General features: G+C 40.8%; 1 protein-coding gene across 12 annotated transcripts in view; it reads right to left on the bottom strand.

Moving 5' to 3' along the window:
* DLG2 (discs large MAGUK scaffold protein 2) overlaps positions 1–16,491 on the bottom strand; it is a 1,248,672-nt gene that overhangs the window by 850,856 nt on the left and 381,325 nt on the right. For 2 of the 12 annotated variants that reach the window (XM_089512913.1, XM_089512914.1), the window contains exon 1: positions 10,234–10,503. The exons of the other annotated variants lie outside the window; for them this stretch is intronic. In XM_089512913.1, coding sequence (XP_089369039.1) covers positions 10,234–10,275 — 42 coding nt within the window. In that variant the 5' untranslated portion in view covers positions 10,276–10,503. Of the gene's footprint in view, positions 1–10,233; positions 10,504–16,491 lie in introns of those variants that run through there. 12 annotated transcript variants of the gene reach the window in all.

Raw genomic sequence — 16,491 nt, 5'->3', positions numbered from 1 at the left:
CACTTTTTCAAAAAGTTTTTTCCATCCAGTTTATGAAGAAATTTCAAGTATTGATAAGTTTTTACTGAAAACAAAACCAGATCCTATTTTCAGTCAATAGGGCTATTCTCATTATGTAGCAGTTAAAGAGAAGGAAACTCTTGGGGGCGGGGGGATAGAAACCTTAGTTCAGCATCATAAACATGGAACAAACAAAGCTGACCAAAGGTTCATTTTCTTTAGGGAAATGAATCCACACTGGAAGCCCTTTCACACTGCACAATTATAGCACTTTGATTCCACTTTACCTACCATGGTTCCATCTTATGGAATCCTGGCGCTTGCAGTTTGGTGAGAATTCTATCGGACAGAACCATGGCAATTAAAACAGAATCACAACATGTTTAGCATAAAATGGCCCTGGGTTTTTACAGGGTTTTGCATCTAATGGGAAGCTCCTATAAAATGCTTTCACAATATACAAAATAGCCCTGGTAAACTCAGCATGGATTCACTGCTCCAAAGCAACATAGCCACCAGCAGTCAGAACCCAAGGTATAATGCAGCATCATACAGGCGATTTCGATATACATTCTTCTTTGCTGACATTATAGCAATAGCAAGTACATTTCTATACCCCTTATCAGCGAACTAAGTACTCCCTAAACAGTTTATACTGTGTAGGTAATTTCCCACAACAAGCTGGGTACCCATTTTAGAGACCTATGGAAGGATGCAAGGCTGAGTGGACTGTGGAGCCCCTGGGATCGAACTCACTACCTTGTGACTTGCAGTACAGGCATTTAGCCACTGCACTACCAGGACTTCTTCGAGTTATCAAGTATCATTATGAGAGTATTTGAACTGCACAAAATATTATCTGCTGATTCAGACCCATCACCAGAACATCCTAAATCCTAACACAGAAGCAGGCAGATACTCTGTTTATGGTCACCCTCTTTTGCTCAGTCTATAGATACTGCATCTCACCAACTTTGATTTATGCATGAATATCATTTTTGGAAGTTCAACCTGGCACAGTCATGACAAGCACATTGCTTGACTAGCTCAACACCAGCCTAAACCAACAATACTGAGGACTTGGTCCAAAGCTTTTATAGAAACAGTTTGGCAGGTCCTGGACTTGTCAACTAGATACTGAGCGCTGGGATTCAATCAACAACAGAGATCAGACAAACAGCACTCTAGGGAAGATAAAAGCCAGATATTAGTTTCAGCAGCATGGACAGCACAAGAGTAGACTTAAAGAAGAAGGAACAGTGGAAGCCTGAAAAGTTAGCAAAACAGTGAAAAAGACATAAAGAGCTGGGAAAAATTACTCTTTTTTTGGACTGCAACTCTCAGAACAATCCAAGACAACAAAGAAAATAGTAGCTGTAGTTTTTTGTTGGTTTTTCGGGCTATGTGGCCATGTTCCAGAAAAGTTTCTTCCTGACGTTTCGCCAGCATCTGTGGCTGGCATCTTCAGAGATGCTGGCGAAACGTCCAGAAGAAACTTTTCTGGAACATGGCCACATAGCCCGAAAAACCCACAAAAAACTATGGATGCTGGCCATGAAAGCCTTCCACTTTACAAATAGTAGCTGGTTTTCCCCTTCCACATTCTATGGTTTCCTCATTAATTTCAAACCCACTTTGCTTAACCTTTTGCACACTAAAATGTGGGTTCAATTATGGCATGGACAATTGTTGATGAACATACAGGAAAAGAGAAAAGACGCATAAACTGGGATGTTGCATGCAATAGTGCTTGGTAGGGTCAGGTTATTCCTGGAAGATTGAGAAGAGTGGATGACCTCCATCGATACAAAAATAAATGGAAACAGAAAACACAATCCTTAAGCAAATCCTGAAAATGTCTATTACCTCCCACAAACACCCTTTATAGTGTTAATTCAATGGGTGGCAGAAGATGTCAAAGTCTTTTTCTCTTTGTTTAGAGCACTTCAAAATGTTTATTTGCCTTTCCACATCTTCAGGGTACAATATAATTCCCCATCATTGACTCATAGCCATGAAGAGTCATCCTCAGGACTGGCAGAAAGAAAAAGAAACACCCAACAGGCAGTCAGGATCATTCGATGCCAATCTAATTAATAACAATGTTGCCTTTTCATGTAAGCCCTGTGTATTGTATTTTAAGAGGAGGGATGACAGGGAGCACTTTTTAGAAAACCCTAGTTAATAAGCATAATTCTGTGGCAGGAGAATAAAACAGGAATTATTGTACATGTAAGTGATAATCACTGCCACCATGATCAGCTACCCAGTGATAAGCCAAATGTTATGTTTCTTTTTCATGGATGTGAAATCAAAATGGATGACTGATCAAAACAGAGCTGCCAGGCAATTTTGTAAAAGTCCAAAGATCAAGGCTAATCTAGCAGTTCTATGCTTGACTGCAACTTCTTTTCTTATGAATGGGAGGAAATGGCAGGTGGGATGTTTTATACCCATTTTGAGCATTAGCACATTGTATCTTTTGCTTGGTACATACAAAGACCTTACATAATGCAAACATTACAACCCTATGCATATTTACTCAAAAGAATTCAATGGATTGCAATCTATGATAATCTGACTTCCATCCTGATGACTTCCCATATCCATGTTCTGTTCCAGATTCCAACACAGCAGTCTCATTCCTATGGGTTAGTCCCAACTAGAATCAACCCACTGACTCAATTCTTGAATGATGAATGAATTCATAGGCAATGTAATGTGGCAGATTATAAAGCCAATATGGTTCTAGGCAGCATTTATAAGAGTATAGTGTCTACATGGAGGGAAGTAATAGTATCACTCTATTCTGCTTTAGTCAAACATTACCTGGAACACTGTGTCCAGTTCTGGGCACTACAACTCAAGAAGAAGGTTGACAAATTGGAGTATGTTCAGAGGAGAGCAACCAAAATGGTAAAAGGTCTGGACACCATGCTCTATAAGGAGCAGCTTAGGGAGTTGTATAAGTTTAGCCTGGAGAAGAGGTTAAGGAGTGATATTGAGGATGGAGCAAGCTTGTTTTCTTCTCATCCAGAAACTAGGACATGGAACATGGAAGCTACAGGAAAAGAGATTCCACCCAAACGTTAGTAAGAACTTTATGATAGGAAAAGCTGTTTGACAGTGGAAAACACACTCTCAGACAGTGGTAGAGTCTCCTTCTTTGGAGATTTTTAAACAGAAGTTAGATGGCTATGTGTTAGAAGTGCTTTGATTGTCTCTTCCTGCATGGCAGGTGGTTGAACTGGATGACCCTTGTGGTATCTTCCCATTCTATAACTCTATGATTCTACAGGCAAATCCCATTTATTCAAATAGGTCTACTCTAGTTGGGATTCACAGTAAGATTTAGGCCAGCATATTTTGTGAAATTCATAAAGATTTTTCAAGATCATATAATGCCATTATATAGGCTACACAACTGGACTTGTTGTTGTTAGCTGCCCTTGAGTCAGTTCCGCCTTCTCATGACATGGCCAAAGTACGATAGTCTCAATTTATTATCTTTGCTTCCACTGACAGCCCTGCTCTGATTTGTTCAAGAACCCATTTTTTTTCTGGCTGTCCATGGTATCCTAAGTATTCTTCTCCAGCACATTTCAAATGAATTGATTTTCTTTCTGTCTGCTTCTTTCACTATCCAGCTCTCACATCCCCACATGGTGATTGGAAATACAATGGGCTGAATGATTCTGCCTTTAGTGCTCAGTTATATGTCTTTGCTCTTCAGTATCTTTTCCAGTTCTTTCATAGCTGCCCTTCCCACTCTGGGTCTTCTTTTTATTTCTTGACTGAAGTCTCCATTCTGGTCAATGTTTGACCCTAGATATGGGAATTCTTTAACTATTTCAATTTCCTCGTTGTCTAGACTGAATTTTGTGTATTGATTCTGTGGTCATTATTTTTGTTTTCTTTTATGTTCAGCAGCAGACCTGCTTTTGCCCTTTCAATCTTTGACCTTCTTTATTAACTGTTCCAATTCCTGCTAATATTATGGTGTTGTCTGCATAGCATAGGTTGTTAATGTTGTGAAGTCAAAGGCTTTCATGGCTGGCATCCATAGTTTTTTGTGGGTATTTTTGGGCTATGTGGCCATGTTCTAGAAGAGTTTCTTCCTGACATTTCGCCAGCATCTGTGGCTAACATCTTCAAAGAATGTTTGCCTGGAAAAAAGTTGGGTATATATATTGTGTGACCTGGAGAGGCAGGAGTGATTCACACGTGGATTGTTCTGTTGCTAATGGCAAGCCTCAGGGTGAGAGGGTCTGCAAGAGAGGATTAGTGTTTGCTTGATTCGTGCTTATTGTCTTCTGGGAAGCCCCTGACCCTGGGAGATTTCTCATTTGCATTTGTTGAGTCTTCATCTTGCTGTTTTTCAGGACTGGTAGCCAAATCTTGTTTACTTTAAGGGTTTCCTCTTTCCTGTTGAAATTGTCCAGGTATTTATAGATTTCAGTAGCTTCCCTGTCCATTCTGACATGGTAATGGTTGGCATGGTCGAGAATTTCAGTGTTTTCAAACAGTATTTTATGCCCAGGATGGTTTGTGGCATGTTCTGCAGTGTCTCTTGTGTTCCTTGATTCTTGTTTGCACACTGCATTTGGTGGTCCCTATGCAGACTTGTCCGCAGCCATCCTGGGCATAAAATACTGTTTGAAAACACTCAAATACTGGATCATGCCAACCACTACCATGTCAGGATGCACAGGGAAGCCATTGCAATCCACAAACACCTGGACAATTTCAACAGGAAAGAGGAAACCCTTAAAGTAAACAAGGTCTGGCTACCAGTCCTGAAAAATAGCAAGATAAAGTCTCAACAAATGCAAATGAGAAATCTCCCAGAAGACAATAAGCACTATCAAGCAGACACTAATCCTCTTTTTCACACCACCCACCCTGAGGCCTGCCATTAGCAACAAAACAATCCACATGCAAATCACTCCTGCCTCTCCAGATCACATAATATATATATATATACCCAAGTCCTTTCCAGGCATTCATTCTCTAAAGATGCCAGCCACAGATGCTGGTGAAACGTCAGGAACTCTTCTAGAACATGGCCACATAGCCCAAAAAACCCACAAAAAACTATTGTTAATGTTGCTTTCTCCTATCCTATCACTCCTCCTTTTACTGATTCTAATTCTGCTTTTCTTATGATGTTTTCAGCATATAAATTAAACAAGTGCAGTGATAGGATGCAGCCTTGCCTGACCCCTTTGCCTACTGGGAACCACTCTGTTTCCCTGAATTCTATTCTGATGGTGGCCTCTTGTCCTTAGTACAGATTCCTCATCTGTACCAAGGACTACAATGGACTACAACAGGGGTAGGCAACCTGCGGCCCGCGGGCCGGATGCGGCCCGGCGAGGCCTTGGGACCGGCCCCAGCCTGGTCCTGCTGCCGATTGCCGCCGGGGCCTTTGGGGGGCAATTGTCTATAGAAGCCTCAGAAACATGCATTTATATTAACATTTTTTTAAAAATCTGCAAATTTTTTCACATGTCCTCCATTTTTTAAAAAAAAGTGTCTTCCATTTGAAAATTTTGTCCTACATTTGTCCTGGTTTATTTATATATTTAATTTTTTTAAAAAATTATTGAATTATTTGTTTTTTGGCTTCGGCCCCCCCAGTTGTCTGAAGGACAGCAACCCAGCCCCCGGCTCAAAAAGATTGCCTACCCCTGGACTACAATGTCCATAATTCCAAACTACCAGCTATGATGGATGGGATTTATGGGAATTATAATCCCAGACATCTGAAGGACACCAGGTTGCCTACCACTGGCCTAAGCCATTCGGAAAACTGCCTGAACAATTGCAAATCCAACCTTCCCAAATCACCTCAGATGACCTTTCAGGAAACAGGCTACAGATGCTGTACATAATGACACCACACTCAATACCTGTAAAGATAGCCTATGACCTATTGATGTCTACTTAGACAATTTTGTTTCATCAGTTCACCCAGAGGCACTGAAGCAACATACACTAATACAATACAAGCAAAATGTAACAAGAATATTTTAAGAAGCACAGTAATACTCAGCTTCCTTGTTCAGGGCTGCAACATGGGTATGGCCATATCAGATTCAAGAACACTCCTTCCTATATGCATTTATGAGAAAAAAACGTCAAAAGAGAGTGCACAGAACATTTCCCCTGGTAATTTAACTAGCAGGAACGATGTTGATGAAAGACCATATAGCAACCTAACAGAACATTATATGTATCTTACTTCAGCTTAAACCAATAATTCCTTAACCATATCCTAACAGAGTATACTAATAAGCTGGAAGAGAGCTAAGATTCCAACCAATGCTATGTGGGATGCATTCACTTCTCTGTGACCATTGGGTCAGAGACACCCAATGTAGCAAACATCATCTTTCTTTTCTCCATATATGGGCTATGACATCACCCCAGAGAAGGGATGCAATCAGGATTCCTTTAGACAATGAGTGCTATATCTGACAAACATCAAAAAATCCCCCCAAACATACTCCCATTCTTTAAGAGCTAAATCAGTGCGTAAATGAAGGATACCAAGAGCTACTACTAACTACAGACTAAGGAGTTTTTTGCACCGCTAAAAAACCCAGCTTACCTTTCCCAGTTTGAATCCTCTTCCAGGATGCAGCCGGATATTATTGCTCACATTTTGCCACTGATGCTTCCTCCTACCTAAAACCACCTAAATCCTGGCTCCCAGCCACACTCAGATGGCCAGTTTGCAAAGTCGGGAGCTTTCCCGCTTTGCAAATCAGTCAGCTGAGCGTGGTTTCTAGGTGGGTTTTAGGTGGACTTTAGGCAGGAGGTGGCATCGGCAGCAAATATCCAGCTGCATCCCAGAAGAGGATTCAAACTGGGAAAGGTAAGCCAAGTTTTTTAGCTGTGCAAAAAGCTCCTAACACAGCTATTTCTTTGAATATTGTATCCATAATTGCAAGTGAGATGTCTGCCCATTGTTCAAAAACTAATTGAGAAAATGCATGAAGGTATACACACACATATATATTTGTGTGCATTTGTATAAGCCTAAATCCAACTGCACACTAGAATAAAGCCATTGACTGAGTTGTTGTTTGTTATGTTAACCCTTATGTAAAATTTCATTGTTTCATTGGATTTACTCAAGTTACAACTAGGAATGGGATTTAGTCTATGTACATATGTCAGAATGAAACATGCCTCTCATTCAGAAAAATGTTCTCAAACAATTGGAAACAGTGCTTTAAGCAAATGAAAGCATAAGAAAGTATGCTTAAAGCACTGTGCTTTAAGCAGTGCTTTAAGCATAAGAAAGTATGCTCCCTCCATTTCTTATTAACTTTGCTTTGCACGTATAGGGGGGTAACTTTAAAATCTTACCAGAAGTTAACACTAAAATGGAAAAAGTTAAGCAACTCACACAGTTAAAAATTGCAACAGTATTCATTGCATACTCAGAAGTTTGTTTCCCTTTTAATTTAGGGTTCCTTTTACTCTTTTCTCTAAATCATAATAATAATATTTATTTAAGCAAGATCATTTAAAAAGCATAGCGAATCTAAATATTTTGCACATAAATTCTTCCCACAACTCTACCTAATTTATTTATCTGGCATACATAATTTGATTTCATCATTCTGATTTTTAATATTTACATGTTGCAATTAATGTCAGGAAATCAGTGAACTTTGATATCTACCCAGCAATACTTTTATGAGCTGACGTAAGAGCAGAAAAGTTAAAATGCTAACAGTTACCAGCAAATTGCAAAGCCAAGTATCTTAGTATCATCCCAGTTTCTGTCATTCATCGATTAAGAGCATTTATAATGCCAAAGGCGGGTTATAAACCGCCGCTTTGCGGCGATCTGCCGCCACCGCTGTTTGCTCCGTAAGGGAGCCGCTGCAGCCAAACCGCGCGGCTCCGTTACGGAGCAAAAAAGAAGCTCCAAAATGGAGCTTCTTTAAGCGGTGCCTCTATGACGTCGCGAGGCGCCAGGGGCGGACTCGCGATGTCATAGACCCCGCGACATGTGCGGACGCACAGCGTCCAATACGTAAATATGGCAGCGGCCGTGTGGAACGGCCGCCGCCATATTGTACGTACAGAATACGTACTAGGGTTAGGGGGGTGCGGAAGCACCGCCCCTTCCTAACCCTAGTATGTATTCATTACATACTAAATGGCGGTCTGTAACCCGCCAAAGTAAGTATAAAGCATCAGAGAAAAGTGCTGTTGGGGGGGGGGGGGGAAGCATTCTGAATGTTTCCAATGAAACTTGAACATTTTACCTGCAAATATTAACATTTACCAAGAGTCTGCTGTTATGGAACCATTTGTACAATCTACTGTTTATCAGATTTGGTTCAAGTGTGCCTATTTTCACTAAAAGAAGTAAATCTCTATAGAAGCCCAGTTTCCAAATGCAAGTTGTTTAAACTATACCTGTGTCCCTTTATATGGAGTTGTTCCCAAAGTGAACCAAATGGGAAATATATATAAAAGAACAAGTGATTGCATACATCCTGATCAAGCCATGGAGAATGACCAGATCACCAAGAGATTTTATTTAACCATACAGATATAGGTAAGGATACAGATATATAGTTATATAATATATATACACAGATCTATTTATATATGCATATTGACAGGGGGAAGGCCCAAGAGATAGCCTACCCAGCAGATGTGCAAAATGTCTTGAGTTGGTTCCCATTCTCTGGAAAGTATGATTTTGCTGATAATCCTAGACGAAATTCACAGATGTCAAATATATATTGCCTTGCCTTATGGGTACACACCAGTGAATGTTACTGATGACATTTAGGAGACAGGCAGCCTTGTCTGGTTGACCCTGTGAATTTTCAGACTTTCAGAAAATTTACCGTGGGTTGTCCATATTCACACATTCACTCCCATTTCAGTCATTCCATGGAACCTATAAATCTGAAATCAGCCCCTGTCAAAATTTCATTAGCTTAACCAGTTCACCCATACTAGCTTTGTCACTGAATCCAAACACATAGGTTTTGTTCTTTTTTTAAAAAAAAAAAATCAAACTTTCTCACAAACATTTAATAACCTAAGACGGGAAGCGGGGGAGGGAGACCCTTTATAAATCCTCATCCAACTTGCCCTTGCTTTTCTAAGCACCTGGCATTCTTTGATGTGAATCTGCAGGGGGGCTCCCTACACACACACGCACACGCACTTCTAGACATAACGGGAACACCAGTGACAGTAACTCCCCAATAGGTTGACAGAAGACTGTAATTCATTTAAATTATGCAATCCCATTCTCCATAGCAAGCTGGCCCAATTGCTCAGCTGTTATCAGCTAAGCGCAAGTGTCAATGATCTTTTCAGCTTGGTTTGTCCTCAGCTAGCTACGAGGAACCAATTTGGCAACTTTTACCTTAAAGTTGAGTGGATAGGGGACAGGTTAATTAAGTAAAGACAACACATGTTAATACAGTTTTGTGAGCATAGTGCTGAGGAAGCGGAAAAGATTCCTTCCTTAAGCATCTGGAGAAGGGAGGTGCACACTACTTCCCACCCATCCCAACATATTGCTCGCATCTCTGGACATTTGTCTAGCATCTGGGCTCTCCGCATTTTGTGACAAGTTGGAAGCAGATCGGCGCAAGAGTCTAGCTCCAGCAGACAGATCCCTGGTTTTTCCAGACAGATCATTAGCAAGAAAACAAGCAAACTCCTCTCACTGGAGGGGATGAGGGAAGTGAAAGCAAACGCAGTCTGATTTATTTGCCTTAAACCAAAAAAGGCAAAACTGGCAGAGAAGACGAGAGTCTCTGAGCCTCGTTTCTGGCCTACTGGGATCCTGATGAAGTGAAACCGAATTGAACCATACACACACACACAAATCTCTAGAATATTATTCAGCTAGGTAAGAGTCAAGCCTGAACTACCAACCGTGACACCCCGAAGATCATTAAGCTATCATTAAGCCATGGCACATAAAAATATGCTCCTCCAATTAAGGCAGGCAGAAATCACAAAACAAAGCCTCCACAACCACCTGTAATAATAGCCTTGTGCAAAGCAGCATTTCCAAAGTAACAAGCAACACAAGGTAGACATTTTCTGCAGCCGGCTTTTGGGATTCACGTTTTCTGTTTGGCTGCTTTTTGAAATATATATCAATCTATATATCTAGAAAGAAAGGAAAGAAACACAGACAGTTCTGCCGAACAGCTGTCTCTCGCCTCCTCTTACCTTCACGTTAGTCCGGAGTGCACAGTAACATGCAAAAAACATTGCAGTAAACAAGGAGCATATGGACCAGGATGCAGCTTCTCTGCTCTGCACAAACCATATACCACATACACACACACGATCCTCAGCATGTGCCTATTAAAGAAGCATTCATTCTCTCTGTTTCAAATGCATTGATTTCTGGGCTTTTTTGGCTCCCCCCGACTAGAGAAAAGACATGTCTTGAAGGCACTGAATGAAAGCTACACGTCTCCTCTCGCCTGCCTATACGGCGGCGCATGATGCTGCCCAGCTATGGCAATTAGGAGAGATTTCGGCAGCTGCAACTTAAGAGACCTCAGTGGCTTTGCATTCCAGCATTTTTGAAAATCGGTGTGGAAAAGAAACCAGGAGTGAGGGAGGGGGCAGTCAAAGAGGAGTAAGAGAAGGAGGAGGAGGACAATGACGATGAGGATGAAGAAGAGGAGGAGGAGTTGAAGGAAGAACAGTAGCTCCCCAGAGGTGAGGATTTAAAACTGTAACAAGCTGGATTCCTTATGCTTGCAAAAAGGCATGGAGGTTCTGGCTTCCTTTTGGAATGTTTTACAAATGGCACAAATGTGATGCATGTCAGGAGGGAGGAGGGGAAGGGAAACCAAAGAAAGTCTCCTTTCTATTCTGAGATTTACAAGATTTCGAGTCTTGCCTCACTCAAGAGGCAGCCTCCCTTTGAATAGAGACAAACGTCATGCTCACCCATGACAGATTCAACATGTTCTACTTTACAAAGGCAGGGTCTGATTAGGGACAGCATGGGGCTGCCTTTGAAAGCACTTATTTGGACTCATGGGTCCCTATGTGCTAATCTGTTGTGAAAAGGGAAAAGAGAGGATGGGGGCAGCCCATTTCTTTTCTGTCCTTTAGCAAGTTGTGGAAGCAGCTTGGTTACAAAAAAACAGAGGATGGGATCTGAGAGTGGGAGGAAAGAAGTCCCACATGCATGTTCAGGGATTACTTGTACCTAAAAATACGCACAAGGCAAAAGGCACAGCACCCAAGCCAAATTCGTGCCTAGGTTATACCTTTCTATCAGGGTTCTAAATGGATCATGTTCCAACCCCTGTCAGGAAACAATTGCCAAGTAAATGGCAAAGACCTTCATTCACAAGTACACACAGCAGGCTAGTTCTCACTGAGTTGGTAAGGTGTGTGTGTGTGTGTGTGTGTGTGTGTATAGTGCTTCAGACGCTTTTTGCAAGAGAGTTGTGGCTTGCATGACTAAGTGTCCCTCTGTATCAATAATAATAATTTTTGTACACCGCACCATTGTGTTCAGGAGAAGGTCAAACTGGAAGTCTTGCTATTTAGATGTCTATGTGCAGGGAACTCTAAAAAATTATTTTTGTCTTTGAATGTAAGAAAGAGCATTCTGTTGTGCAAGTTCCGAGCTGTGGGCAGACATGGTCTAACCCAGGCACAAGTTTACCACACCTTTGCAGAAGAGGAGTGGGCAAGTAAAGAGGAGGTGGTGCACGCACCCTGTGCTCCTCTGACAAGTCACACCATCATGCTTTGACACACTGGAAGTGCCATGACATCACTTCCAGCCACCATTTGGATGAATATTTGGCCTTTTTCATTTGGGAGGGGTAATAATAATAATAATAATAATGTTTATTTATATACCGCGTTTCCAAATTAGATCAAAGCTGTGTACAACAGGAAGTACAATACAATATCCAAAGTCAAAATAAAACATAACAGGCTGCTCTCCCCCTCAAGATGGTGGTCAGAAGGAGGGCTCTTAGTCTTCAGGCCAGGCCTCCCTCCCCCTCAAGATGGTGGTCGGAAGGAGGGCTCTTTGTCTTCCAAGGTAGAACTACAGCATTTGCAGGTGGGTTTGGGTTGCTTTGTGCCAGTTTGGGGGGTGAAACAAAAATGACACTTTTTGAAAAAGAAATTGAGATCTGAGATGTTTCAGGATCCCAAGGACCACATGAGTCCCAAAGGCCACACTTTGACTACTCCGGATCTAGACATAGGTCAGAAAACAAGAGTCAAAATCCCCAAGAGCCATGTCGGTCCCTACAGTCCAACAATTTACTTACAGTTTCTTGGAGAAGAAAAAAAATTCCAGACAAAGTCTGAAGCAATAAATTTACTGGGAATCTGATTTCCTCCCCATCCTCAAAAGCGACCAAAGGTGGGTTTCCAAAATGGTCTTGAGAAATAAAGGCCAAAAATGATTTCTTTCCTCCATTTCCTGCCCCACTGCATTAATACTTCCTCTGCAGGGTATTTCACAAGAGACACTGAATGTTAACCTTTGGCTTCAGCCTTCCCTATCAGTGCCTGACAAACTGAGCTGGATAAGCATAACTTAATCATATCTGCCAATGGCTTCAGGATTTCTTTAAACAAGAGGCTGTTACATCAGCTCCTGCAAAATCAGCTGAGCAGCTAAAGCTATGAAGGGGGGGGGGGGGGAACCTCCATGGATTTCAAGAAGAAGAACTGATGGGGAAAGACAAGGTGGTAGGAAAACTTCACTCCATGAGAGGTTTTCCACTCAGAAAATGTTGCCTGTCCCAAAGGAAAAGCTATTCTTAGTCCATCCTTGCTTGTGCCATTTTTTTAAAGGATGAGTAAACAAATCATGTTTAAAGCAAGCTAGTTGCATATACTGTACCCATTCATAGCTAGTTAATAGGATTTCCATGGATCACTCTTTCATGGGAAAGAATCATGAGGCATGTTGTCATCCCGCAGTGTTTGGTTTGTTTTTTAAAAAAACAAACGTACCAAAATTTTGCATATTTTTTCCTCAACAGGGCAGAAAGAACTGGAGAGAAAATAAAACTAGTAGATTTATCCTTCCCAGCAGATGATATTGAAAAGGTAAACTCTTAAAAGGCTGCACTGAAATCCTTGTGTATTTAACAATATGTCTCATGCAAAATTAGAGTTGCCAATTCTTTGTTATGGGCTTCTCCTTTGTACCTGGTACATGGCAAGCAGGTCTTCTTGAAACCAGGAATAGCTTTATCTATTAAATATGGCCAGTGCAGATGAATGAGCATTTTGTTCAGGTTTTTTTAAATGAGAACTTTTCTCCCAATATGAGAGCTTACAATATGCATTAAAACAAAACAGCTAAAACAAAAGTTTTAAAACCCACTTAATTAAAGCCAATTAAAACAATTTAAATGACACAAAACACAGATTACATAAGAAGCACCATCATTTTACATCCTCTTACTCCGGCTGGTTAAAGGCTGAAGACCTGTTAAACTGTGAAAGGACTTTGCCAGCCAGTAATAAGATAGGAAAGAGGGAACCAAAAAGCCTCCCTTGAGAAGCAGTTCCATATTCTTGGAGGAGCCACCAAGAAGGCTCTCTCCCATGTCCCCATCAGACCAGCCTTGTGGTCTCTTCCAACTCTACGATTCTATGATTCTATTGAGAGAAAACCCTCTCTTGAAGATTAGAAGACTTGGGGAGGCTTATATGGGCACCTTGATCTGGGATGTATTCATACTTCACAATTATAGCAGTTTCATTTGTTGTTGTTAACTGCCACCAAGTCAACTTTGACTTATGGCAGCCCTATGAATGAGAACCTTCAGGTCAAGTCATTATCAGCCCTACTCAGGAGGACTTGCAGACCTAAGGCTTCCTTGATTGAGTCTATCCATCAGGAATGCAGTCTTCCTCTTTTCCTGCTGCCTTCAACCTTGCCAAGCATTATTGTCTTTTCTAGTGGGTCATGTCTTCTCATGATATAGCCCAAATGCAACAGCTTAAGTTTATCCACCTTGGCTTCTAGGGACAGTTCAGATTTGCTCTAGGACAGAATTATTTACATCACTAGAGCTTTCTAGCAGAGAATTTGAAGTAGCCCATGAAATGTCCAGTGCCAGAGGTCCATAGGATGGAGCCATGACAATTTAAGTTGTATCTAAGTGCTATAACTATATAAAGTGGTTAAGCTCCTGATCAAGGTGGAGGTAGTGTTGGCCATGGGTTCTGATGAGCCAGAAGTGGGTGTAAACATGTTCTGGCCAGACTTCTTGCCCTGTTGATGCAACAGTTTTGCATTTTTAGGAGCTCGTTCTTTTAGAGAAGGAAAGAATATTAAAAACGTGTTTAAAATTGTTTTAAAATGTCTTTTGACTGTTGAGTAACCCTGATGGTGTGCTTACTGGAGTAAGTAGTATCTTTACACTTTAGGGCATATTCTGCATTTGGAAACCTTCTGCAGAAAACAGCATTTTTGCACAGGAAACAACACTTCTATACAGTCAAACCTGTTTCATACAAGAAAATTATTTTTTCTACGCAAATCAACCATGCATGCATTTTGCACAGAATAAAAACCAAATTGTGATCAGGCTTTGAAAACTGCATTAATTTCAAATAATTTCTTGCAGAAAGAAGAAAAATTCTGAAATTACTTTTTGCATTGTTCAGAAAGAAATTTAGGGAAGAATAACATCACCACACGAATTATCCTTTGCTCCTGGTCTAGCAGCACCTGTATCCAACAGTACCTTCTTACTAGCTTCTGTCTTATATCAGAGGGTTATAGCTATGGAAGAGCTCTTATAATCAGGAAGTTCTTCCTAATGTTTGGGTGGAATCTTCTCTTCTATAGTTTGAATCCATTGCACCATGTCCTATCTCTGGACCAGGAGAAAAGCTTGCTTGATCTTCAATAGGACATCCTTTCAAATATTGACAGTCAAAACATGGCTATCATGTCACCTCTTAACTTTCTTTTTTCCAAGCTAAACATACTCAGCTCCCTAAGACGCTCCCCATAGGGAACAGTTTCCAGACCTTTTACTCTCTGGACACATTACAGCTTGTCAACATCCTTTTTGAATTGTGATGCCCAGAACTGGGCACAATATTCTATGTGAGGTCTAGCCAACGCAGAATAGAGTGGTACTATTTCTTTCCTCTGGCTAGACACTATGCTTCTATTGATGCAGCCTGTATTGGCTTTTTTCACATCACACTATTATGCCCACATTACATCCTTTCTGGGGGGGAAACCAGGCCTGGCCTTCAGTTTTAATACTCTAGTTAATTCCAGATTGGACTTTTATAATGTAATCTATGCGAGGCTATCCTTCAATACAATCCAGAAACTTCCATGGCTTGAAATGTAGCTGGAACCATTAATCAATCTGCTTGCTTCAGCAGTTGCTAATTCATTTCTGGGACTCAATTCAAGGTTGCCATTTGAAAGCCCCAAAATGGCCAGGTCTAGAATATTTCCAGAATAAACTTCCTCCATATTTATTTATTTATTTTATTAAAATATTGATATCCCACTCTGTATCTAAAGATCCTCCAGATCTCAAGGTCTCCAATCTCTAGATTTTTTTAAGTGCAAAACAATTTAAGACAATGAAAATTTGTTTAAAATTTGAAATAACAAAAAACAGTTTTAAAAAATGACCCTGCCAATGAACTTAGTTCATGTTCTATTTTAGCTCCCCCTTTCCCCTTTATTAGAAGGTAGAAATATGAAATGGGATTGTTTTGGTGGTGGCACCCAAAAATTTTAACATCCTCCCAGTGAGAGCTATTTTGTCCTGTTAGTGCTTGTTTTTAGAAAGATTATGAAAACAGCTTAACTACAGCAAGTGTTTTCACAGCAGCCTCTTTTTTCAGTTTTGAGTGCTTCTACTGCATTTTAGTTGTTGTTTTTATCCTGACTGGAGTGCTCAGTCATTTTTACTGGTAACTTGGTGGTTTTTTTTAAAATTAGACCATGTTAGTGATTTAAGTGTTGGACTATAGCCCTGGAAACCAGGGTTCAATTCTAAACTCATCCATGAAACCCACTGGTTGACCTTGGGCTAGTCACCGGCTCTCAGCCTCAGGGGAAGGCAATGGCAGAGCTCCTCTGAACAAATCTTGCCAAGAAAACCCCATAATAGGGTTGCCTTAGGATCACCATAAGTCAGAAACAACTTGGAGTCAGCTACTGAGCATTTGTTTGAAAGGCTGAGGTTTATTCTTTTATTGACTAGCATCTGGTAAAGTTACAGGATAAGATGTGGCACCATCGCACTCTTTTGTTTATTTCACATAACTCTTGACTTGAAGAATTCACTCAAAGAAACAAATTCAAAAAGGAGAAGGCAGCAACTAGTGCAAGAGGACAGGAGTTCTGAAGACTGGCTTGGGGCAACCTCTGCTAGGAGGGGAAAAGATCACAGTAAAAATGAAATGAATGCTTGCACAACTGGGAACACTTGCTGTCTC

Source organism: Sceloporus occidentalis, unplaced genomic scaffold (genome assembly GCF_023333645.1).
Source record: "Sceloporus occidentalis isolate IW3139 unplaced genomic scaffold, rSceOcc1.0.p SCAF_2, whole genome shotgun sequence".
NCBI classification, from domain to species: domain Eukaryota; kingdom Metazoa; phylum Chordata; class Lepidosauria; order Squamata; family Phrynosomatidae; genus Sceloporus; species Sceloporus occidentalis.
The sequence above is the reverse complement of the archived record's forward strand: the minus strand, read 5'-3'. Positions and strand labels throughout refer to the sequence as shown.